The 24383-nt window shown below is 47.6% G+C and overlaps 3 protein-coding genes across 6 annotated transcripts; all 3 read left to right on the plus strand.

The window, feature by feature from the left end:
* Positions 1–11437: 11437 nt before the first annotated feature.
* LOC139766717 (eukaryotic translation initiation factor 5-like) lies at positions 11438–11980 on the plus strand. Its single transcript, XM_071695637.1, has one exon. The coding sequence runs from the start codon at positions 11438–11440 to the stop codon at positions 11978–11980; it is 543 nt and encodes a 180-aa protein (XP_071551738.1).
* Positions 11981–13954: 1974 nt separating this feature from the next.
* Positions 13955–17458, plus strand: LOC139766678 (uncharacterized). 3 transcript variants are annotated; one of them, XM_071695589.1, is made up of 3 exons: positions 13955–16587; positions 16654–16775; positions 16878–17458. In XM_071695589.1, exons 1-3 carry the CDS (start codon positions 13993–13995, stop codon positions 17398–17400), a joined length of 3240 nt encoding a protein of 1079 aa, XP_071551690.1. In that variant the 5' UTR covers positions 13955–13992; the 3' UTR covers positions 17401–17458. The 3 variants fall into 3 exon arrangements, with proteins under 3 accessions (XP_071551690.1, XP_071551691.1, XP_071551688.1); XM_071695590.1 differs by having other exon boundaries at positions 13955–15861; positions 15994–16775; XM_071695587.1 differs by having other exon boundaries at positions 13955–16775.
* A 1934-nt stretch (positions 17459–19392) lies between these two features.
* Positions 19393–22999, plus strand: LOC139766677 (uncharacterized). Of its 2 annotated transcripts, XM_071695586.1 has the most exons (3): positions 19393–21975; positions 22108–22316; positions 22419–22999. In XM_071695586.1, exons 1-3 carry the CDS (start codon positions 19432–19434, stop codon positions 22939–22941), a joined length of 3276 nt encoding a protein of 1091 aa, XP_071551687.1. In that variant the 5' UTR covers positions 19393–19431; the 3' UTR covers positions 22942–22999. The 2 variants fall into 2 exon arrangements, with proteins under 2 accessions (XP_071551687.1, XP_071551686.1); XM_071695585.1 differs by having other exon boundaries at positions 19393–22316.
* Positions 23000–24383: the final 1384 nt, after the last annotated feature.

The raw sequence follows: 24383 nt of genomic DNA on the forward strand, positions 1-24383 counted from the left end.
AACACTTCACTTCCACCAATCTTTCTCCACTCGAACTTACGTCCCAATTAACTTGTTCCTCAACCTTACTCTTAGTCACATTTACTCTCAACTTTCTCCTTTCACACTCTTTTCCAAACTCAGTCACCTAAGCCAGGTGGCCATTTTATCGACCAGCCTCTAGGGAGGGTTGAACAGCTGGGTTAAAATGTGGATCGTCTGCCATGACCAGGATTCAAACAGATGCAGACTCGACTTGAGCGGACCGTGAGCAAGGCTAACCGAGACACGAGGAAGGTCCTTAAGGTAGGCATGTCTTGATGTTCAGGTGTGCATATTGTATCCTGCCCATATGAATATAGAGCCCTCCATTTTACGAAATTGGGCACTTCTGTTTTCTATATTTGACTTAGCTCCATTATCACGTTTTCCTCCCTAAGCCTCGAACGTCAATAATGAAAGCAATTATGACTCTTAATGTAAGAATGGCATTTTATGCTTTATTTCTGGATACGATACTATTGAAGATTTTACAGTAGGCTAAAGGGACTTTAAAGCAAACCCACAATTTGGGACTTTAATTCTGGCTGGCGCCAGACGTTTCTATTGGCGTTTTCCGCAGCCAAAGGGACTTCAAAGTAATGCTTCCCTTTGATACTTTTCTCCTGGTTGGCGCCAGATGATTCTCTTGGTGTTTGCTGCGGCCAAAAGGGCTTCGAATTAAAGCTTCACTTTGGGACTACTCTTACTGCTGGCGCTAGACGATTCCATTGGGGTTTGGTGCGGAAAAAGGGGCTTCAAAGTAAGGTTTCACTTCGCGAATTTTGGGACTTTTGGCCAAGCCACAAACGCCTTTAAAATCATCAGGCGCCAGCCAGAAGGAAAAATCCCCAAAAGAAGCTTTACTTTGAAAACCCTGTGGGCGCACCAAATGCCATTAGAATCGTCTGGCACCAGCCAAAAAATGTCCCAAAGCAAAGATATACTTTCAAATTCCTTTGGCCACGCCAAAAGCCATTAGAAAGGTTTGGCGCCAGCCAGAAGAAAAGTTCCAAATTGAAACTTTACTTTGCAGCGCCTTTGATGGCACCAGAGGCCATTGCAGTGGTGTGGCGTAATTTCGAAGCAAAGTCCCAAATTGAAACTTTAATTTCAAGCCCCTCTGGCCACGCCAAAAACCATCACAGTGGTGTGGCGACATCTTAAATCAAAGTGACAAACTGAAGGGATTCTTTAAGGCCACTTTGGCTGAGCCGAAGGCCATTAGAATGACGTGGCGGCAACCAGAACAAAAGAAGCATATTCAAGGTATAATCTAAAGCCCCTTTGGCGGCGCCAAAGGCCATTACAGGGTCATGGCGGCATACAAACGGAAAGCAACAAATTAAAGGTTTACTTTAAAGATCCTTTGGCGGCGCCAAAGGCCATTAGAGTGGCGAGGCGGCATCCAGAAATAAAGAGGCAAATTGAAGGTTTAAATCACAGCCATTTTGGCGGCGCCAAAGGCTATTACAGGGAAATGGCAGCATTCACAGGGAAAACGACAAATGGAAAGTTTACTTTAAAGCTCCTTTGGTGGCGCCAAAAGCCATTACAGGGGCATGGCGGCATCCAGGGGAAAAGCGACAAATTTTTAAGGTTTATTTTGAAGCCCCTTTGGCGCCGCCAAAGACCATTAGAGTGGCGCGGTGGCATCTAAATCCAAAGAAGGAAATTGAAGGTTTAATTTTAATCCCATTGGGCGGAGCCAAAGGCCATTAGAGTGGCGTGGCGTCATCGAAAACGAAAGAGGCAAATTAAAGGTTTAATATAAAGGCTATTATGGGGGCACCATTGGCGATTAAAGTGGCGTGGCGGCATCCAGATATGGAGGCAAATTAAAGGTTTACTTTAAAGCCCCTTTGGCGGCGCAAGAGGCCATTAGCGTGGCGTGGCGGCATCCAGAACCAAAGAGGCTAATTAAAGGTTTAAAGTAAAGCCCCTTTGGCCGGCGACAAAGGCACTTAGAGTAGCGTGGTGGCATCCAGAAGGAATAAGCCAAATTGAAGGTTTACTTTAAAGCCCCTTTGGCGGAGCCAAAGGCATATAGAGTGGTGTGGCGGCATCCAGAACAAAGGGGCAAATTAAAGGTTTAATTCCAAGCTCCTTTGGCGGTGCCACAGGTCATTAGAATGGCGTGGCGGCATCGAGAACCAAAGAGGCGAATTGAAAGTTGAATTTAAAGCCCCTTTGACGGCGCCAAAGGCATTACAGTGGCGTAGCGGCATCCAGAACCAAAGAGGAAATTTGAAGGTTTCATTCAAAGCCCCTTTGGCGCCGTTAAACGCTGTTAGAGTGGCGTGGCGGCGTTCAAAGTGCCAAACTGAAGGTTTATTTTAAAGTCCTTTCAGCAGCGCTAAAGGGCAAAAGGCCTGGCGCCATCCGGAGACAAAGTGCCAAATTGAAGGTATACTTTGAAGCCCTTTGGCGGCACCAAAGACCATTAGAGTGTCGTAGCGGCTTCCAGAGAGAAAGTGCCAAACTGAACGTTGACTTTAAAGCCTCTTTGGCGGCGACAAATGCTATTAGATGGGGGCGGGCCTGGTGGCGGCATCCAGAGACAGTCTCGAATTAAAGGTTTACTTTGAAACCTTTGGCGGTGACAAAGGCCTTTAGAGTGGCGTGGCGGCGTCCAGAGTCAAAGTGCCAAATTGAAGGTTTAGATTAAAGCCCCTTTGGTGGTACCAAAGGCCACTAGAGTGGCGTTGCCGAGCGGTAGTGCTTCCGCCTCCTACGTAAGGGTTCTTGGTTCGATCCTGGCTGTTAAAATTAGTATGCTATATAGTAGTGCGCGTTCATATACACTATTTACGTATATATATATATATATATATATATATATATATATATATATATATATATATATATATATATATATATCATACAAACCTCCAACAGCCGGGATCGAGCCCGGGATCCCTGTGCAATAGGCTGGAGCGCTACCACTAGGTTATGATCGCCCCTAATAGGGAAATGACTATTCGAATACTATGTACTCGAATACCCTTCGTCTCACGTTGGTGAGCAACGGGGTCTACACCGGTCATTTTCCATCAGGCTCACACACGCGGGACCAAAGCGACCAAGTGTGATAAAAAAAAAAAAAATATATATATATATATATATATATATATATATATATATATATATATATATATATATATATATATATATATATATATATATACACATATATGTTGAACCAGGGCATGTGAAGCGTCTGGGGTAAACCATGGAAAGTTTTGTGGGGCCTGGATGTGGAAAGGGAGCTGTGGTTTCGGTGCATTATGCATGACAGCTACAGACTGAGTGTAAACTAATGTAGCCTTTGTTGTCTTTTCCTAGCGTAACCTAGCGCGCGTGCGGGAGGAGGGGGGTGTCATTTCCTGTGTGGAGAGGTGGCGACGGGAATGACTAAAGGCAGTAAGTATGAAACATGTACATGTATATATAGGTATATGTCTATGTATGTGTGTATATATGTATACGTAGATATGTAAAGGTATGTATATGTGCGTGTGTGGACGTGTATGTATATAAATGTGTATGTGGGATGGTCGGGCCATTCTTTCGCCTGTTTCCTTGCGCTACCTCGCTAACGCGGGAGACAGCGACAATGTATAATATATATATATATATATATATATATATATATATATATATATATATATATTGGTTCTCAGAGAATGTAGGTTTGCGGCAGGGGTGTGTGATGTCTCCATGGTTGTTTAATTTGTTTATGGATGGGGTTGTTAGGAAGGTGAATGCAAGAGTTTTGGAAAGAGGGGCAAGTATGAAGTCTGTTGGGGATGAGAGAGCTTTGGAAGTGAGTCAGTTGTTGTTCGCTGGTGATACAGCGATGGTGGCTGATTCATGTGAGAAACTGCAGAAGCTGGTGACTGAGTTTGGTAAAGTGTGTGAAAGAAGAAAGTTAAGAGTAAATGTGAATAAGAGCAAGGTTATTAGGTACAGTAGGGTTGAGGGTCAAGTTAATTGGGAGGTAAGTTTGAATGGAGAAAAACTGGAGGAAGTAAAGTGTTTTAGATATCTGGGAGTGGATCTGGCAGCGGATGGAACCATGGAAGCGGAAGTGAATCATAGGGTGGGGGAGGGGCGAAAATCCTGGGAGCCTTGAAGAATGTGTGGAAGTCGAGAACATTATCCTGGAAAGCAAAAATTGGTATGTTTGAAGGAATAGTGGTTCCAACAATGTTGTATGGTTGCGAGGCGTGGGTTATGGATAGAGTTGTGCGCAGGAGGGTGGATGTGCTGGAAATGAGATGTTTGAGGACAATATCTGGTGTGAGGTGGTTTGATCGAGTAAGTAATGTAAGGGTAAGAGAGATGTGTGGAAATAAAAAGAGCGTGGTTGAGAGAGCAGAAGAGGGTGTTTTGAAATGGTTTGGGCACATGGAGAGAATAAGTGAGGAAAGATTGACCAAGAGGATATATGTGTCGGAGGTGGAGGGAACGAGGAGAAGTGGGAGACCAAATTGGAGGTGGAAAGATGGAGTGAAAAAGATTTTGAGTGATCGGGGCCTGAACATGCAGGAGGGTGAAAGGCGGGCAAGGAATAGAGTGAAATGGATCGATGTGGTATACCGGGGTTGACGAGCTGTCAATGGATTGAATCAGGGCATGTGAAGCGTCTGGGGTAAACCATGGAAAGTTCTGTGGGGCCTGGATGTGGAAAGGGAGCTGTGGTTTCGGACATTATTGCATGACAGCTTGAGACTGAGTGTGAACGAATGGGGCCTTTGTTGTCTTTTCCTAGCGATACCTCGCACACATGAGGGGGGAGGGGATGTTATTCCATGCGTGGCGAGGTGGCGATGGAAATGAATAAAGGCAGACGGTGTGAATTGTGTGCATGTGTATATATGTAGGTGTCTGTGTGTGTATATATTTGTGTACATTGAGATGTATAGGTATGTATATTTGCGTGTGTGGACGTGTATGTATATACATGTGTATGTGGGTGGGTTGGGCCATTTCTTTCGTCTGTTTCCTTGCGCTACCTCGCAAAGGCGGGAGACAACGACAAAGCAAAATAAATATGAATATATACATATATCAGGTGTTTGCTTTGAAGAATGTATGTGAGAAATACTTGGAAAAGCAAATGGATTTGTATGTAGCATTTATGGATCTGGAGAAGGCATATGATAGAGTTGATAGAGATGCTCTGTGGAAGGTATTGAGAATATATGGTGTGGGAGGCAAGTTGTTAGAAGCAGTGAAAAGTTTTTATCGAGGTTGTAAGGCATGTGTACGTGTAGGAAGAGAGGAAAGTGATTGGTTCTCAGTGAATGTAGGTTTGCGGCAGGGGTGTGTGATGTCTCCATGGTTGTTTAATTTGTTTATGGATGGGGTTGTTAGGAAGGTAAATGCAAGAGTTTTGGAAAGAGGGGCAAGTATGAAGTCTGTTGGGGATGAGAGAGCTTGGGAAGTGAGTCAGTTGTTGTTCGCTGATGATACAGCGCTGGTGGCGGATTCATGTGAGAAACTGCAGAAGCTGGTGACGGAGTTTGGTAAAGTGTGTGGAAGAAGAAAGTTAAGAGTAAATGTCAATAAGAGCAAGGTTATTAGGTACAGTAGGGTTGAGGGTCAAGTCAATTGGGAGGTGAGTTTGAATGGTGAGAGGCTGGAGGAAGTGAAGTGTTTTAGATATCTGGGAGTGGATCTGTCAGCGGATGGAACCATGGAAGCGGAAGTGGATCATAGGGTGGGGGAGGGGGCGAAAATTTTGGGAGCCTTGAAAAATGTGTGGAAGTCGAGAACATTATCCCGGAAAGCAAAAATGGGTATGTTTGAAGGAATAGTAGTTCCAACAATGTTGTATGGTTGCGAGGCGTGGGCTATGGATAGAGTTGTGCGTAGGAGGATGGATGTGCTGGAAATGAGATGTTTGAGGACAATGTGTGGTGTGAGGTGGTTTGATCGAGTAAGTAACGTAAGGGTGAGAGAGATGTGTGGAAATAAAAAGAGCGTGGTTGAGAGAGCAGAAGAGGGTGTTTTGAAATGGTTTGGGCACATGGAGAGAATGAGTGAGGAAAGATTGACCAAGAGGATATATGTGTCGGAGGTGGAGGGAACGAGGAGAAGAGGGAGACCAAATTGGAGGTGGAAAGATGGAGTGAAAAGGATTTTGTGTGATCGGGGCCTGAACATGCAGGAGGGTGAAAGGAGGGCAAGGAATAGAGTGAATTGGAGCGATGTGGTATACAGGGGTTGACGTGCTGTCAGTGGATTGAATCAAGGCATGTGAAGCGTCTGGGGTAAACCATGGAAAGCTGTGTAGGTATGTATATTTGCGTGTGTGGACGTGTGTATGTACATGTGTATGGGGGGGGTTGGGCCATTTCTTTCGTCTGTTTCCTTGCGCTACCTCGCAAACGCGGGAGACAGCGACAAAGTATTAAAAAAAAAAAAAAAAAAAAAAAAAAATATATATATATATATATATATATATATATATATATATATATATATATATATATATATATATATATATATATATATGTGTGTGTGTGTGTGTGTGTGTGTGTGTGTGTGTGTGTAGGGTTGAATACATGTAAGAAAAAAAAAAGAATTTTCAGTAAAATAAACGTTTTTTCTTCTCATATTCTAAAGAAGGTGAGAGTGTAGAAATCTAGTAAGGACAGATGGAGGTGTGTGTGTGTGTGTGTGTGTGTGTGTGTGTGTGTGTGTGTGTGTGTGTGTGTGTGTGTGTGTGTGTGTGTGTGTGTGTGTGTGTGTGTGTGTGTGTGTGTGTGTGTGTGTGTGTGTGTGTGTGTGTGTGCACCTGTAAAGTAGACGTAAAGAGAAAATGATATTTACATATAGTAATGATGTAGCAGAGTATGTAGGGAACTGATGTATCTTAGAACCCGTTTAAGGGACAGTGGGTCGTTACAGATTCAGCTCAATGTGATGTAACAACTCGATAAAGAGTTTTCACGAAGTGTTATCGAAAGTGGAGGTGATGTCTGCATCTTAATGAGGAGCGAAAGCTAAGCTAAGAGAAACAGGATTAGCCAGTATGGTAGATTTAGGGGTGGGGGGTTAGGAGGTATCGAGACGGGGGTTAAGGCCTCGATGTAAGTGACCTCTGACCTTACGAACAAAGGTGGAAAGGCGACGAGAGAGAGAGAGAGAGAGAGAGAGAGAGAGAGAGAGAGAGAGAGAGAGAGAGAGAGAGAGAGAGAGAGAGAGAGAGAGAGAGAGAGAGAGACGGGGGGGGGGGGAGGAAGCCGACCATAGCAAGGGAGAGCAAACAGCGTGAGAATGCATTAAATGGCTTACAGCAGAGAGGAGAGCAAAATCAAAAACGGAGATCAAGAGATGAATAATGCGAAAGATGCTCTAAAAGATGTGGAAATTTGAGGGCAAGAAATGAGGGAGAGAGGCTTGATCATGACCTCTCATTACGTTATGATAACGTACAACGGAGGACTAGAGGGTGTGGGGTAGTCAAATATGGCACAGGAACGTTGCTCTTACGGGTATGTGAGGAGGGTATGGGTGGGTCCTCTGACCCACAGCAGATCCATGAAACACATTGACGTTTGGGGGAGACGGGTCTTCGGCGTGTGGGGGTGGGGGGGGGATATAGGGTTGGTAGGAGAGAGAGAGAGAGAGAGAGAGAGAGAGAGAGAGAGAGAGAGAGAGAGAGAGAGAGAGAGAGAGAGAGCTATGGGCCTGCCGTTAGCAGCGTCCCCCTCTCTGGCAGCTCTCACAGGATCAATAGACGCCGCTGGTGACCTTGACCTTATCCCACCATGGCCTCCTACTCCCTCTCACAACCCCCCCAACCTTCCCCCCCCCTCTCTCTCTCTCTCTCTCTCTCTCTCTCTCTCTCTCTCTCTCTCTCTGGCAGCGCCTCCCCTCCACACCCAACCCCCTTCTCAACCATCTCCAGGGCAGCGCTTCCCGTGCAGCAGGAGCCGCCTCAGTGTCCTGTCTCCTCCTGAGCAGGTTACCCACCTGCCATGTCCCTCACAACCTCCGCCCACATATTCCTCCTCCTCCCCCTGCATCCTCCATCCTTTGTCTCCTCCGGTCCGCTCCACTATCCCCTGGCCTGTTGCTCCACCTTCTGGTGTTCTGCTCCACCCCTTGGCCCGCTGCTCCACTCTCTAGTCTGCTCCGCCACCCCCCGCTGGCCTGCTACTCCATTCCCGTAGATTACTGCTCCATCCTTTGGCCTGCTGTTCAACCATCTGCTGTTCTATCCCCCTGGCCTGCTGCTCTATTATGCCATTTCTGGTTTACTAAACTACTCTTGGGGCCTTGACCTCATTCGCAGACAACCAGTGCAATCCCATGGGTTATTACACCACCCCTGGGATATTACACCACCCCTGGGTTAATACACCACCCCTGGGTTATTACACCAACCCTGGGTTATTACACCAACCCTGGGTTATTACACCAACCCTGGGTTATTACACCAACCCTGGGTTATTACACCAACCCTGGGTTATTACACCAACCCTGGGTTATTACACCAACCCTGGGTTATTACACCATCCCTGGGTTATTACACCATCCCTGGGTTATTACACCAACCCTGGATAATAGCCAAACACATATGGCTGCTCTGCACCCATGGTCCACTTCTGCCATTTCTCGGGAGTACTGTTATAATGCCGTCAGTCCCAGCGCCCCGCCAGCTGTCTTCATCCATGGCCTACTTATCCATCACCCTTAACTACTATAACACACCCCGTAAGGCTACTACTACTACCACTACTACATCTACTACTACAACCAATACTACTACTACGGCTGGTGCAGCGCCACCATATAAGGCGTTCCTCGCCCCCTCTATCACCCCCATCGCGCCCCCTCTCGCTTTCCCTGAGCAGCCGCGGCAGGAGCGTGGCGCCCCAGGACAAAGGACTTCGAGCTGGGAGGGCGTCTCCATACCTCCCACTGTATATCGACCGTGGGGGAGTCCTACGGAGCCACAGGGCGCTCACACACCCACCCCCAACACACTCCTCTCCTCTCCCAGGTCCCCATCCACACTTCCAGCACACCCTGAACATGTCACATGGAACCTGTGTGAGCTCTACACCTGCAGGTGGGTGCTCACAGCCACACACAAACACACACACAGACACATACATACACACACACACATACACAAACACACACACACACACACACACATACACACACACAGAACATAATCTCATATGTGAAGGTTGCTGAAAAATTGAGTGAAATCCGTAGATTCTGTCGATAAGCCATCTTACCAAACATTGCCAAATCTCTCTCTCTCTCTCTCTCTCTCTCTCTCTCTCTCTCTCTCTCTCTCTCTCTCTCTCTCTCTCTATGTATATATATATATATATATATATATATATATATATATATATATATATATATATATATATACATATATATATATATATATATATATATATATATATATATATATATATATATATATATATATATATATATACATATCTTATCTGTAAGGACGTATAGATTCACTATATCTGTCTTAAAATTTTCATTGCGTTTCGAAAGTTTATCCGTTTATCTGTTCGTGGGTAGGTAAAAAAAAGAAATAGAATTGATACTATTCGGCTGGACCCATGGTTCGTGTGCTGGGTCTCTGACCTTGATCAAATTTGGCTTTACTTCCTCTTTGCTTTTTCGATTTCCTGTACGTAACGTGGTCAATGATTTTAGCTGAGTAGCCAAAGCTCTCAGTCTATCAGAGAGAGAGAGAGAGAGAGAGAGAGAGAGAGAGAGAGAGAGAGAGAGAGAGTCGTGCTTGGTGGTGGAAACTTTGACTGCTAGTAATAAGTTTTTTGATTACACGATAGTGTGGGTTTTTTTCTTTTTCAATGGAGTTTGCCTGATTGAAACTGTTGAACATGAAATGAAAAAAAAACTATCAATAAAGGTTACTGGGTTGACGGTGATGATGTGAGAGACAGACAATGGACGGGAATGATAAACAGTCGAAGAAGATATGAGAAACAGACGAACGAACGCGGTAGAAAGACAGTTCGAAGAGGAAGTGATAGACAGACAACAGACGCATTACGTCATTGAGAGACAACAGACTCAGGACGCCACAGACGGCCAACAGACGCAGGACGTGATGGATAGACAACAGACGCAGGACGTGACAGACAGCCAACAGACGCAGGACGTGATAGACAACCAACATAAGCAATACGTGACAGACAGACAACAGACACAAGACGTGATAGATGGCCAACAGACGCAGGTCGTGACAGACAACCAACAGACGCAGGACGTGATAGATAGCCAACAGACGCAGGACGTGATAGACAGCCGACAGACGCAGGACGTGACAGACAACCAACAAACGCAGGACATGACAGACAGCGAATAGACGCAGGACGTGATAGACAGCCAACAGACGCAGGACGTGACAGAAAACCAACAGACGCAGGACGTGACAGATAGCAACAGACGCAGGACGTGATAGACAGCCGACAGACGCAGGACGTGACAGACAACCAACAGACGCACGACATGACAGATAGCAACAGACGCAGGGCGTGACAGACAACCAACAGACGCAGAACGTGACAGACAACCAACAGACGCAGGACGTGATATATAGCCAACATACGCAGGACGTGACAGACAGCGAATAGACGCAGGACGTGATAGACAACCAACAGACACAGGTCGTGATAGACAGCCAACAGACACAGGTCGTGATAGACAGCGTTCATCACACACCTGTGAATGGACTATTATCGGGTATTCTATAGGGGCGTCAGAGGTCACAAATAGCACAACTGTTGTTACTCATATCATTCTTTGGTCATGCTTCAACCGGTGTCTTCCCGGGGCACAGTTTGACGACGGCCACGAGGTCGAGGTAGTCGACCCTCAGGTAGACACTGACGATTCCGGGGTATACTCTGACGACGACCCCGAGGTCCAGGTAGTCGACCCTTAGGTAGACATTGACGATCCCGAGGTACAGTCTGACAACAACCCCGAGGTCGAAGTAGTCGACCCTCAGGAAGACACAGTCAAACCCGAGGTAGAGTCAGACGACGACCCCGAGGTCTAGGTAATCCACCCTCAGGTAGACACTGGTGATCCCGAGGTACAGTCTGACAACGACCCCGAGGTTGAGGTAGTCGTCCCGCAGAAAGACACAGTCGAACCCGAGGTACAGTCAGACGACGACCCTGAGATCCAGGTAGTCAACCCTTAGGTAGACACTGACGATCTCCAGGTAGAGTTTGACAACCACCCCGAGGTCGAGGTAGTCCACCCTCGGGCAGACACTGACGATCCCGAGGTACAGTTTGACGACGGCCACGAGGTCGAAGTAGTCCACCCTCGGGCAGATTTCCAACCCGACGACCTCGAGTACGAAAGAGTACGACTTATAGAATAGCCTCGTATGATAGATCTCACCGTGGGTCCTACTGTAGCCTCCACTGGTCCCACAGACGATAATGAAGTTCGCCTCAGAGCATTCTATAACTACTGTTTATATCTCAAACATAACGAGCTGCTGCACCCGGTGAGGCTCTCTATATCTCGGAGGCTTTACAACGAGGCAGATAGGCTGCATATTAAGAATGAAGCAGTCTTGATCCTGGCCAAGTTGCTCTTGGGAAGAACGGCTATGAAAGATTTAACAGCGTACCGCGTCCACTTCCTCGTCTTCACCTACGAACCTCCTTGTCAGTGGTATTTCCTAGGTGCTCTGGAAATACTAATTCAAAAGTATACCCAACACCTGCTGACAAAGGTTCCCAGTATCCTACAGAAAGTGTATCTTATCGATTTGGTGGACGAGGAGGTGTTCTTGGAGTGGGCTGACAAAGAGAGTGATGAATTTGTCAGTAAAGATATGGCTGGTAGAATTCGCAAGGAAGCGGAACCATTCCTGCAGTGGCTCCGAGAGGCTGAGGAAGATGATGGCACCTTGGCTCAGTGATGAGACTTCGTCACTAGGCCCGCTTTACATTACGTATTCTTAGTATTTTTCTTAACAATGAATCTCCTTAATCCTTACTATGAGATACAATAAGTTGCCTTATTGATCGGCTGAACTACTACTACTACACACACAACACACAACACATACATACACCTTCACTCTGCTGTCATCACCACTACACCCGCCACACACTTGGTTATAACGTATGTGGGCTTAAAACCTGGGTGTGTCTTCAACAACTTACGTTTCCGTGGTTTTTCAATTATCTCAATGATTTGGGCAAAACTGGGATGGCAACCCAGGAACACACACTCGATCTGTGCCAATAATGGCACCTCGGGAACACACACCGACCTGTGCCAATAATGGCACTTCGAGAACACACACCCGACCCGGGCCAATATTGGTACCCCGGGAACACACACCCGACCTGTGTCAATAACGACACCTCAATGTCAATCATCATTAGGGATGCACAAAGGACGCTGGATGAAGATAATGAAGGCGAGAAGTTCTAGTTAACCTTCGACCGAATTCGAGCTGGTCTCTATAGAGTTTGAATAACACAGTGTAAACTTACGGTAGGATAAAAAACCAAAACTAATTGTGAATCTCTGCAATGAAAACTTAGGCTTCACTGTAGGACGTAAAGTTGATCATATTATTTGGGTTTTACATATATAAAAGGGCAACTTTGCTACATATACAATTTTAGAATAAAAAGAGTTTGAGTGTATCAGTTCAGCTTGTCATATATATTGACTCATATACGCTCGCCTCTCATTCCTTTGCAACAACAACACTGGATCATTTCCAACCACACTCTGAAGTAGCAGACTCATTTCCATCCCACATTCACCATCTAACGCAGCCGAAAACTTTGCTTCATACCCAGCCCATCTCCTTCAATATTTTACACAAGAGCATTTTATTACATACATTTAACTACGACAGTTACGTAACGGCAACTGTAATAATGCAAACGGCTACAAACACCCAACGTACGCTTACGGATGCCCCCCTCTCCAACCCTTCTCTCCAACCCAAAAATACACAACACTAAAGGAAAAAATAAATCCGAATGACCCGACAGGCAATAACCAACAGAACCCAAAACCCAATCTTAAACACCAATCCATCAGACATGTACTAGTTATCTCTTATCGTCTATAAGCTAGGCATTACTCCATCTTTCCAGCGATACAAACACAACTTCAATACATCACGAAAATCACTCAAGAACCAACTTCCAAACTGGAGACACTGCCCACTTACTACAAAATTCACAGACGCTATCATTCTGTTAAAGATTATATGTGTATATTCTCAATTATAATATGAATAAACATATTCTTACATCATTATTATCAAACTCTCCTCCAACACTGAATGAAGACATTATATTCTAATGTCTAAACTACTGTTACCTGAGAGTACAGAGAATGAAGGAGTTATCCATACTTTATTCGTTATCTGTCTTTTATGCTACAGAGAAAACGTACCTAACGTGTTACGCTCTTAAATTAATCGCATACGTAAGTAATTAACCTTTGAGATGCGAATCTAATATACCATACTTTACGATTCTGAAACAGCACTTCCAGACATGCGCATGACATGTGAGAGCCCGAAATTACTAACAACCACATTACATATCACTCAACACAAACATCCGTCTGAAACAACCTGGCATTGTTTTCTAAACTATAACCAACTGTGTCGAGAACATCTTAATGTGTTTGACAACAGAAAAGAAAAATCGACAAACGCCTCATCACTACACTCTGGACAACCACCCATGCACATGTCCCTCACTCCACATCCATAAATGCCACACACAAATCCTTCCGTTTCAATAGTCCTCACACAGGAGGAACATCTCCACTATCATCCGAAGATCACACTTTCCCTCCCTCGTCCCACGCTACAATCTATAACGTCATTTCAGCCACCATCACCTTTACCAAATACCAGATATACAATAACAAGTGAAATAAATATAAATAACAATGGGAAAATATAGCATCTCCTTGTATATCTTCCTAAAGGTGTGCGTGTCCATCTTCATATCTCTGAGCGCCCTGCTCATCGCCTACCAGTGGACGCTGGTAGACCTCCTACAATCGAGGCACATGAGGTCCTACGGTTTGTACGTGCCTCTCCTGGGGCAGCTCTCCCCTCCTCCCTTGGAGCTGAGGGTTGATGAGCCTCCACACATACAGAACCAAGCCCTCGGTGTCTTGGTTACCGTGGTGTACGTGCTCCGGAACATCCTCCGCCTTCAGAGATTGGCGAACGAACCAGAGGTACCCGTGGGGTACTTGGAGCGGCTGCAGGCAGTATCTGGTTTGAGTGTTCCTCTCCTCCTTACGGCCTTCCTGGGGGTAACGACGGTGGCGCTGCTCACCCTCTGGATGCTCTGGGCCTTGATGAAGTACTCATTGAGGCGCAGGGCTCGGCGTATATACACCGACGGCCACGAGGACGAGGTAGTCGACCCTCAGGCAGACACTGTCGAACACGAGTTTGACAACGACCCCGAGGTAGTGGACTCTCAGGTAGACCATGAGGATCCCGAGGACAAGTCTGACGACGACCCAGGGGTCGAAGCAGTCGACCCCCAGGTAGACACTGTCGAACCAGAGGTAGAGTCTGACGACGACCCCGATGTCGAGGTAGTCGACCCTCAGGTAGACACTGAAAATCCCGAGGTACAGTCTGAGAACGACCCCGATGTCGAGGTAGTCAACCCTCAGGTAGACACAGTCGAACCCGAGGCAGAGTCAGACGAGGACCCCGAGGTTGAGGTAGTCAACCCTCAGGTAGACACTGACGATCTCGAGGTAGAGTCTGACGACGACCTCGAGGTCGAGGTAGTCGACCCTCAGGTAGACACTGTAACTCCAGAGGACCAGTCTGACGACGACCAAGGGGTCGAAGCAGTCGACCCTCAGGTAGACACTGACGATCTCGAGGTAGAGTCTGACGACGACCTCGAGGTCGAGGTAGTCGACCCTCAGGTAGACACTGTAACTCCAGAGGACAAGTCTGACGACGACCCAGGGGTCGAAGCAGTCGACCCTCAGGTAGACACTGTCGAACCAGAGGTAGAGTCTGACGACGACCCCGATGTCGAGGTAGTCGACCCTCAGGTAGACACTGAAAATCCCGAGGTACAGTCTGAGAACGACCCCGATGTCGAGGTAGTCAACCCTCAGGTAGACACAGTCGAACCCGAGGCAGAGTCAGACGAGGACCCCGAGGTTGAGGTAGTCAACCCTCAGGTAGACACTGACGATCTCGAGGTAGAGTCTGACGACGACCTCGAGGTCGAGGTAGTCGACCCTCAGGTAGACACTGTAACTCCAGAGGACCAGTCTGACGACGACCAAGGGGTCGAAGCAGTCGACCCTCAGGTAGACACTGACGATCTCGAGGTAGAGTCTGACGACGACCTCGAGGTCGAGGTAGTCGACCCTCAGGTAGACACTGTAACTCCAGAGGACAAGTCTGACGACGACCCAGGGGTCGAAGCAGTCGACCCTCAGGTAGACACTGTCGAACCAGAGGTAGAGTCTGACGACGACCCCGATGTCGAGGTAGTCGACCCTCAGGTAGACACTGAAAATCCCGAGGTACAGTCTGAGAACGACCCCGATGTCGAGGTAGTCAACCCTCAGGTAGACACAGTCGAACCCGAGGCAGAGTCAGACGAGGACCCCGAGGTTGAGGTAGTCAACCCTCAGGTAGACACTGACGATCTCGAGGTAGAGTCTGACGACGACCTCGAGGTCGAGGTAGTCGACCCTCAGGTAGACACTGTAACTCCAGAGGACCAGTCTGACGACGACCAAGGGGTCGAAGCAGTCGACCCTCAGGTAGACACTGACGATCTCGAGGTAGAGTCTGACGACGACCTCGAGGTCGAGGTAGTCGACCCTCAGGTAGACACTGTAACTCCAGAGGACAAGTCTGACGACGACCCAGGGGTCGAAGCAGTCGACCCTCAGGTAGACACTGTCGAACCAGAGGTAGAGTCTGACGACGACCCCGATGTCGAGGTAGTCGACCCTCAGGTAGACACTGAAAATCCCGAGGTACAGTCTGAGAACGACCCCGATGTCGAGGTAGTCAACCCTCAGGTAGACCCAGTCGAACCCGAGGCAGAGTCAGACGAGGACCCCGAGGTTGAGGTAGTCAACCCTCAGGTAGACACTGACGATCTCGAGGTAGAGTCTGACGACGACCTCGAGGTCGAGGTAGTCGACCCTCAGGTAGACACTGTAACTCCAGAGGACCAGTCTGACGACGACCAAGGGGTCGAAGCAGTCGACCCTCAGGTAGACACTGACGATCTCGAGGTAGAGTCTGACGACGACCTCGAGGTCGAGGTAGTCGACCCTCAGGTAGACACTGTAACTCCAGAGGACAAGTCTGACGACGACCCAGGGGTCGAAGCAGTCGACCCTCAGGTAGACACTGTCGAACCAGAGGTAGAGTCTGACGACGACCCCGATGTCGAGGTAGTCGACCCTCAGGTAGACACTGAAAATCCCGAGGTACAGTCTGAGAACGACCCCGATGTCGAGGTAGTCAACCCTCAGGTAGACACATTCGAACCCGAGGTACAGTCAGACGAGGACCCCGAGGTTGAAGTAGTCGACCCTCAGGTAGACACTGACGATCTCGAGGTAGAGTCTGACGAAGACTCCGAGGTCGAGGTAGTCGACCCTCAGGAACACAGTGACGATTTCCAGGTAGTGTTTGAGAACAACCCCGAGGTCGAGGTAGTCCACCCTCGGGCAGATTTCCAACCCGACGACCTCGGGTACGAAAGAGTACGACTTATAGAATAGCCTCTTATGATAGATCTCACCGTGGGTCCTACTGTAGCCTCCACTGGTCCCACAGACGATAAGGAAGTCCGCCTCAGAGCATTCTATAACTACTGTTTATATCTCAAACATAACGAGCTGCTGCACCCGGTGAAGCTCTCTATATCTCGGAGGCTTTACAACGAGGCAGATAGGCTGCATATTAAGAATGAAGCAGTCTTGATCCTGGCCAAGTTGCTCTTGGGAAGAACGGTTTTCAAAGATTTAACAGCGTACCGCGTCCACTTCCTCATCTTCACCTACGAACCTCCTTGTCAGAGGTATTTCCTAGGTGCTCTGGAAATACTAATTCTAAAGTATATCCAACACCTGCTGACAAAGGTTCCCAGTATCCTACAGAAAGTGTATCTTATCGATTTGGTGGACGAGGAGGCGTTCTTGGAGTGGGCTGACAAAGAGAGTGATGAATTTGTCAGTAAAGATATGGCTGGTAGAATTCGCAAGGAAGCGGAACCATTCCTGCAGTGGCTCCGAGAGGCTGAGGAAGAGTCTGAGGAAGATGATGGCACCTTGGCTCAGTGATGAGACTTCGTCACTAGGCCCACTTTACATTACGTATTCTTAGTATTTTTCTTAACAATGAATCTCCTTAATCCTTACTATGAGATACAATCGTAACAACGTCTTTGAAATAAGTTGTCTTATTGATCGGCTGAACTACTACTACTACACACACAACACACACACATACATACACCTTCACTCTGCTGTCATCACCACTACACCCGCCACACACTTGGTTATAACGTATGTGGGCTTAAAACCTGGGTGTGTCTTCAACAACTTACGTTTCCGTGGTTTTTCAATTATCTCAATGATTTGGGCAAAACTGGGATGGCAACCCAGGAACACACACTCGATCTGTGCCAATAATGGCACCTCGGGAACACACACCGACCTGTGCCAATAATGGCACTTCGAGAACACACACCCGACCCGGGCCAATATTGGTACCCCGGGAACACACACCCGACCTGTGTCAATAACGACACCTCAATGTCAATCATCATTAGGGATGCACAAAGGACGCTGGATGAAGATAATGAAGGCGAGAAGTTCTAGTTAACCTTCGACCGAATTCGAGCTGGTCTCTATAGAGTTTGAATAACACAGTGTAAACTTACGGTAGGATAAAAAACCAAAACTAATTGTGAATCTCTGCAATGAAAACTTAGGCTTCACTGTAGGACGTAAAGTTGATCATATTATTTGGGTTTTACATATATAAAAGGGCAACTTTGCTACATATACAATTTTAGAATAAAAAGAGTTTGAGTGTATCAGTTCAGCTTGTCATATATATTGACTCATATACGCTCGCCTCTCATTCCTTTGCAACAACAACACTGGATCATTTCCAACCACACTCTGAAGTAGCAGACTCATTTCCATCCCACATTCACCATCTAACGCAGCCGAAAACTTTGCTTCATACCCAGCCCATCTCCTTCAATATTTTACACAAGAGCATTTTATTACATACATTTAACTACGACAGTTACGTAACGGCAACTGTAATAATGCAAACGGCTACAAACACCCAACGTACGCTTACGGATGCCCCCCTCTCCAACCCTTCTCTCCAACCCAAAAATACACAACACTAAAGGAAAAAATAAATCCGAATGACCCGACAGGCAATAACCAACAGAACCCAAAACCCAATCTTAAACACCAATCCATCAGACATGTACTAGTTATCTCTTATCGTCTATAAGCTAGGCATTACTCCATCTTTCCAGCGATACAAACACAACTTCAATACATCACGAAAATCACTCAAGAACCAACTTCCAAACTGGAGACACTGCCCACTTACTACAAAATTCACAGACGCTATCATTCTGTTAAAGATTATATGTGTATATTCTCAATTATAATATGAATAAACATATTCTTACATCATTATTATCAAACTCTCCTCCAACACTGAATGAAGACATTATATTCTAATGTCTAAACTACTGTTACCTGAGAGTACAGAGAATGAAGGAGTTATCCATACTTTATTCGTTATCTGTCTTTTATGCTACAGAGAAAACGTACCTAACGTGTTACGCTCTTAAATTAATCGCATACGTAAGTAATTAACCTTTGAGATGCGAATCTAATATACCATACTTTACGATTCTGAAACAGCACTTCCAGACATGCGCATGACATGTGAGAGCCCGAAATTACTAACAACCACATTACATATCACTCAACACAAACATCCGTCTGAAACAACCTGGCATTGTTTTCTAAACTATAACCAACTGTGTCGAGAACATCTTAATGTGTTTGACAACAGAAAAGAAAAATCGACAAACGCCTCATCACTACACTCTGGACAACCACCCATGCACATGTCCCTCACTCCACATCCATAAATGCCACACACAAATCCTTCCGTTTCAATAGTCCTCACACAGGAGGAACATCTCCACTATCATCCGAAGATCACACTTTCCCTCCCTCGTCCCACGCTACAATCTATAACGTCATTTCAGCCACCATCACCTTTACCAAATACCAGATATACAATAACAAGTGAAATAAATATAAATAACAATGGGAAAATATAGCATCTCCTTGTATATCTTCCTAAAGGTGTGCGTGTCCATCTTCATATCTCTGAGCGCCCTGCTCATCGCCTACCAGTGGACGCTGGTAGACCTCCTACAATCGAGGCACATGAGGTCCTACGGTTTGTACGTGCCTCTCCTGGGGCAGCTCTCCCCTCCTCCCTTGGAGCTGAGGGTTGATGAGCCTCCACACATACAGAACCAAGCCCTCGGTGTCTTGGTTACCGTGGTGTACGTGCTCCGGAACATCCTCCGCCTTCAGAGATTGGCGAACGAACCAGAGGTACCCGTGGGGTACTTGGAGCGGCTGCAGGCAGTATCTGGTTTGAGTGTTCCTCTCCTCCTTACGGCCTTCCTGGGGGTAACGACGGTGGCGCTGCTCACCCTCTGGATGCTCTGGGCCTTGATGAAGTACTCATTGAGGCGCAGGGCTCGGCGTATATACACCGACGGCCACGAGGACGAGGTAGTCGACCCTCAGGCAGACACTGTCGAACACGAGTTTGACAACGACCCCGAGGTAGTGGACTCTCAGGTAGACCATGAGGATCCCGAGGACAATTCTGACGACGACCCAGGGGTCGAAGCAGTCGACCCCCAGGTAGACACTGTCGAACCAGAGGTAGAGTCTGACGACGACCCCGATGTCGAGGTAGTCGACCCTCAGGTAGACACTGAAAATCCCGAGGTACAGTCTGAGAACGACCCCGATGTCGAGGTAGTCAACCCTAAGGTAGACACAGTCGAACCCGAGGCAGAATCAGACGAGGACCCCGAGGTTGAGGTAGTCAACCCTCAGGTAGACACTGACGATCTCGAGGTAGAGTCTGACGACGACCTCGAGGTCGAGGTAGTCGACCCTCAGGTAGACACTGTAACTCCAGAGGACCAGTCTGACGACGACCAAGGGGTCGAAGCAGTCGACCCTCAGGTAGACACTGACGATCTCGAGGTAGAGTCTGACGACGACCTCGAGGTCGAGGTAGTCGACCCTCAGGTAGACACTGTAACTCCAGAGGACAAGTCTGACGACGACCCAGGGGTCGAAGCAGTCGACCCTCAGGTAGACACTGTCGAACCAGAGGTAGAGTCTGACGACGACCCCGATGTCGAGGTAGTCGACCCTCAGGTAGACACTGAAAATCCCGAGGTACAGTCTGAGAACGACCCCGATGTCGAGGTAGTCAACCCTCAGGTAGACACAGTCGAACCCGAGGCAGAGTCAGACGAGGACCCCGAGGTTGAGGTAGTCAACCCTCAGGTAGACACTGACGATCTCGAGGTAGAGTCTGACGACGACCTCGAGGTCGAGGTAGTCGACCCTCAGGTAGACACTGTAACTCCAGAGGACCAGTCTGACGACGACCAAGGGGTCGAAGCAGTCGACCCTCAGGTAGACACTGACGATCTCGAGGTAGAGTCTGACGACGACCTCGAGGTCGAGGTAGTCGACCCTCAGGTAGACACTGTAACTCCAGAGGACAAGTCTGACGACGACCCAGGGGTCGAAGCAGTCGACCCTCAGGTAGACACTGTCGAACCAGAGGTAGAGTCTGACGACGACCCCGATGTCGAGGTAGTCGACCCTCAGGTAGACACTGAAAATCCCGAGGTACAGTCTGAGAACGACCCCGATGTCGAGGTAGTCAACCCTCAGGTAGACACAGTCGAACCCGAGGCAGAGTCAGACGAGGACCCCGAGGTTGAGGTAGTCAACCCTCAGGTAGACACTGACGATCTCGAGGTAGAGTCTGACGACGACCTCGAGGTCGAGGTAGTCGACCCTCAGGTAGACACTGTAACTCCAGAGGACCAGTCTGACGACGACCAAGGGGTCGAAGCAGTCGACCCTCAGGTAGACACTGACGATCTCGAGGTAGAGTCTGACGACGACCTCGAGGTCGAGGTAGTCGACCCTCAGGTAGACACTGTAACTCCAGAGGACAAGTCTGACGACGACCCAGGGGTCGAAGCAGTCGACCCTCAGGTAGACACTGTCGAACCAGAGGTAGAGTCTGACGACGACCCCGATGTCGAGGTAGTCGACCCTCAGGTAGACACTGAAAATCCCGAGGTACAGTCTGAGAACGACCCCGATGTCGAGGTAGTCAACCCTCAGGTAGACACAGTCGAACCCGAGGCAGAGTCAGACGAGGACCCCGAGGTTGAGGTAGTCAACCCTCAGGTAGACACTGACGATCTCGAGGTAGAGTCTGACGACGACCTCGAGGTCGAGGTAGTCGACCCTCAGGTAGACACTGTAACTCCAGAGGACCAGTCTGACGACGACCAAGGGGTCGAAGCAGTCGACCCTCAGGTAGACACTGTCGAACCAGAGGTAGAGTCTGACGACGACCCCAAGGCCGATCCTGAGGACCAGTCTGACTTCGACCCCGAAATCGAAGTAGTCGACCCTCACGTAGACACTGACGATTCCGTGATAGACTCTGACGACGACCCCGAGGTCGAGGTAGTCGACCCTCAGGAAGACACGGACGATCCCGAGGTACAGTCTGACAACGACCCAGAGGTCGAGGTAGTCGAACCTCAGGAAGAGACATTCGAACCCGAGGTACAGTCAGACGACAACCCCGAAGTTGAAGTAGTCGACCCTCAGGTAGACACTGAAAATCCCGAGGTACAGTCTGAGAACGACCCAGAGGTCGAGGTAGTCGAACCTCAGGAAGAGACATTCGAACCCGAGGTACAGTCAGACGACAACCCCGAAGTTGAAGTAGTCGACCCTCAGGTAGACACTGACGATCTCGAGGTAGAGTCTGACGAAGACTCCGAGGTCGAGGTAGTCGACCCTCAGGTAGACAGTGACGATTTCCAGGTAGAGTTTGAGGACAACCCCGAGGTCGAGGTAGTCCACCCTCGGGCAGATTTCCAACCCGACGACCTCGATTACGAAAGAGTACGACTTATAGAATAGCCTCTTATGATAGATCTCACCGTGGGTCCTACTGTAGCCTCCACTGGTCCCACAGACGATAAGGAAGTCCGCCTCAGAGCATTCTATAACTGCTGTTTATATCTCAAACATAACGAGCTGCTGCACCCGGTGAGGCTCTCTATATCTCGGAGGCTTTACAACGAGGCAGATAGGCTCTGTATTAAGAATGAAGCCGTCTTGATCTTGGCCAAGTTGCTGTTGGGAAGAACGGCTTTGGAAGATATAACAAAGTACCGCGTCCACTTCCTCGTCTTCACCTACGAACCTCCTTGTCAGAGGTATTTCCTAGGTGCTCTGGAAATACTAATTGCAAGCTATATCCAACAGCTGCTGACAAAGGTTCCCAGTATCCTACAGAAAGTGTATCTTATCGATTTGGTGGACGAGGAGGTGTTCTTGGAGTGGGCTGACAAAGAGAGTGATGAATTTGTCAGTAAAGATATGGCTGGTAAAATTCACAAGGAAGCGGAACCATTCCTGCAGTGGCTCCGAGAGGCTGAGGAAGAGTCTGAGGAAGATGATGGCACCTTGGCTCAGTGATGAGACTTCGTCACTAGGCCCACTTTACATTACGTATTCTTAGTATTTTTCTTAACAATGAATCTCCTTAATCCTTACTATGAGATACAATCGTAACAACGTCTTTGAAATAAGTTGTCTTATTGATCGGCTGAACTACTACTACACACACAACACACACACATACCCACACCTTCACTCTGCTGTCATCACCACTACACCCGCCACACCTAAAAGCCTGGGTGTGTCTTGATCAACTCATGTTTTTGTATTTTTCAATTATCTTATAATGAGTTGGATAAAACTAGGATGGTTTAAATACTATATGAGGAGAAAGAAGGCAGAGAATGAGGAGATGGATGGACGAGGGGGTGAAATAGGCTGTGTTAATGAGGGCCGTGTTATGATGTTAATGATTTTTCTTTTGTAATGAAAATCAGTAAAAGAAAAAACTGAGAAATCGGAATAAGATTGTTTTTAAGAATATGAAACAGCACTTCCAGACGCATGACAGCAAGGGACACAGACACAGTGAGGGCGGATATGTCCTTAGGGTTATTCTTAACTCCTGAAGGAGGTGTTCAGAATCCTTCCACTGGTGAATACAAGATGATGCTGACCTGCCTCAGTGACCCTGGCAGCTGGGAGCCGTATATTACTAACAACCACATTACATATCACTCAACACAAACATCCGTCTGAAACAACCTACTGCACCGTTACACACCGGGGCGACCTGTGTCAATAATGGCACCCCGGGGACACACACCCGACCTGTGTCAATAATGGCACCCCGGGGACACACACCCGACCTGTGTCAATAATGGCACCCGAGGAGCACACACCCGACCTGTGCCAGTAATTGTACCTCGAGAACACACACCCGACCTGTGCCAATAATGGCACCCCGGGGACACACACCCGACCTGTGCCAATAATGGCGCCTCGAGAACACACACCCGACCCATATCAACTTACGTGTTTACTCCCAGGCATCTATAGCACTCCACTTCCTCCCAATTCCCGTAATTCAAACTCGCACCCTAACTAACCTGTCTCGCTCCCCTACTAAACCTTAATCATTTCACCATCATGAACTTTCTCATTTCAAATGATCTCATAAACTCAGACACCAACTTCTGCAGTTTCTCACTCGAATCTGGCATCAGCGCTGTGTCAACAGTAAACAGTAGCTTACCTTCCAAGCAACTCTAACCCTGACAGACTGTAGAGTTACCCTCTCTCCAAGACCATTGCATTAACCCCCTTTACCACCCAAATCATGAATAAATCAAAGAGCCATGGTGACATCACACTCCTGCAACAGATCCACCTGCACCTGGACCACAAATGCTCCTAACGACTTTCCTCTTAGGCCAGATATTCGTAACATCGAAAGTGAATCTCTATCAAACCCGTCATACACTTCTTCCAGACCCATAAACATCACATACAGATCTTTC

The sequence above is a fragment of the Panulirus ornatus genome, chromosome 58, assembly GCF_036320965.1.
Source record: "Panulirus ornatus isolate Po-2019 chromosome 58, ASM3632096v1, whole genome shotgun sequence".
In the NCBI taxonomy this organism is placed as follows: domain Eukaryota; kingdom Metazoa; phylum Arthropoda; class Malacostraca; order Decapoda; family Palinuridae; genus Panulirus; species Panulirus ornatus.

Bases quoted from the DNA above. Each gene is read 5' to 3' on its own strand.
- LOC139766717 (XM_071695637.1), top strand. From the start codon at position 11,438: ATGATAGATCTCACCGTGGGTCCTACTGTAGCCTCCACTGGTCCCACA.
- LOC139766678 (XM_071695587.1), top strand. From the start codon at position 13,993: ATGGGAAAATATAGCATCTCCTTGTATATCTTCCTAAAGGTGTGCGTG. The intron at 16,776-16,877 runs CCACCCTCGGGC...TCCTACTGTAGC, and splicing joins AACCCCGAGGTCGAGGTAGT to CTCCACTGGTCCCACAGACG.
- LOC139766677 (XM_071695585.1), top strand. From the start codon at position 19,432: ATGGGAAAATATAGCATCTCCTTGTATATCTTCCTAAAGGTGTGCGTG. The intron at 22,317-22,418 runs CCACCCTCGGGC...TCCTACTGTAGC, and splicing joins AACCCCGAGGTCGAGGTAGT to CTCCACTGGTCCCACAGACG.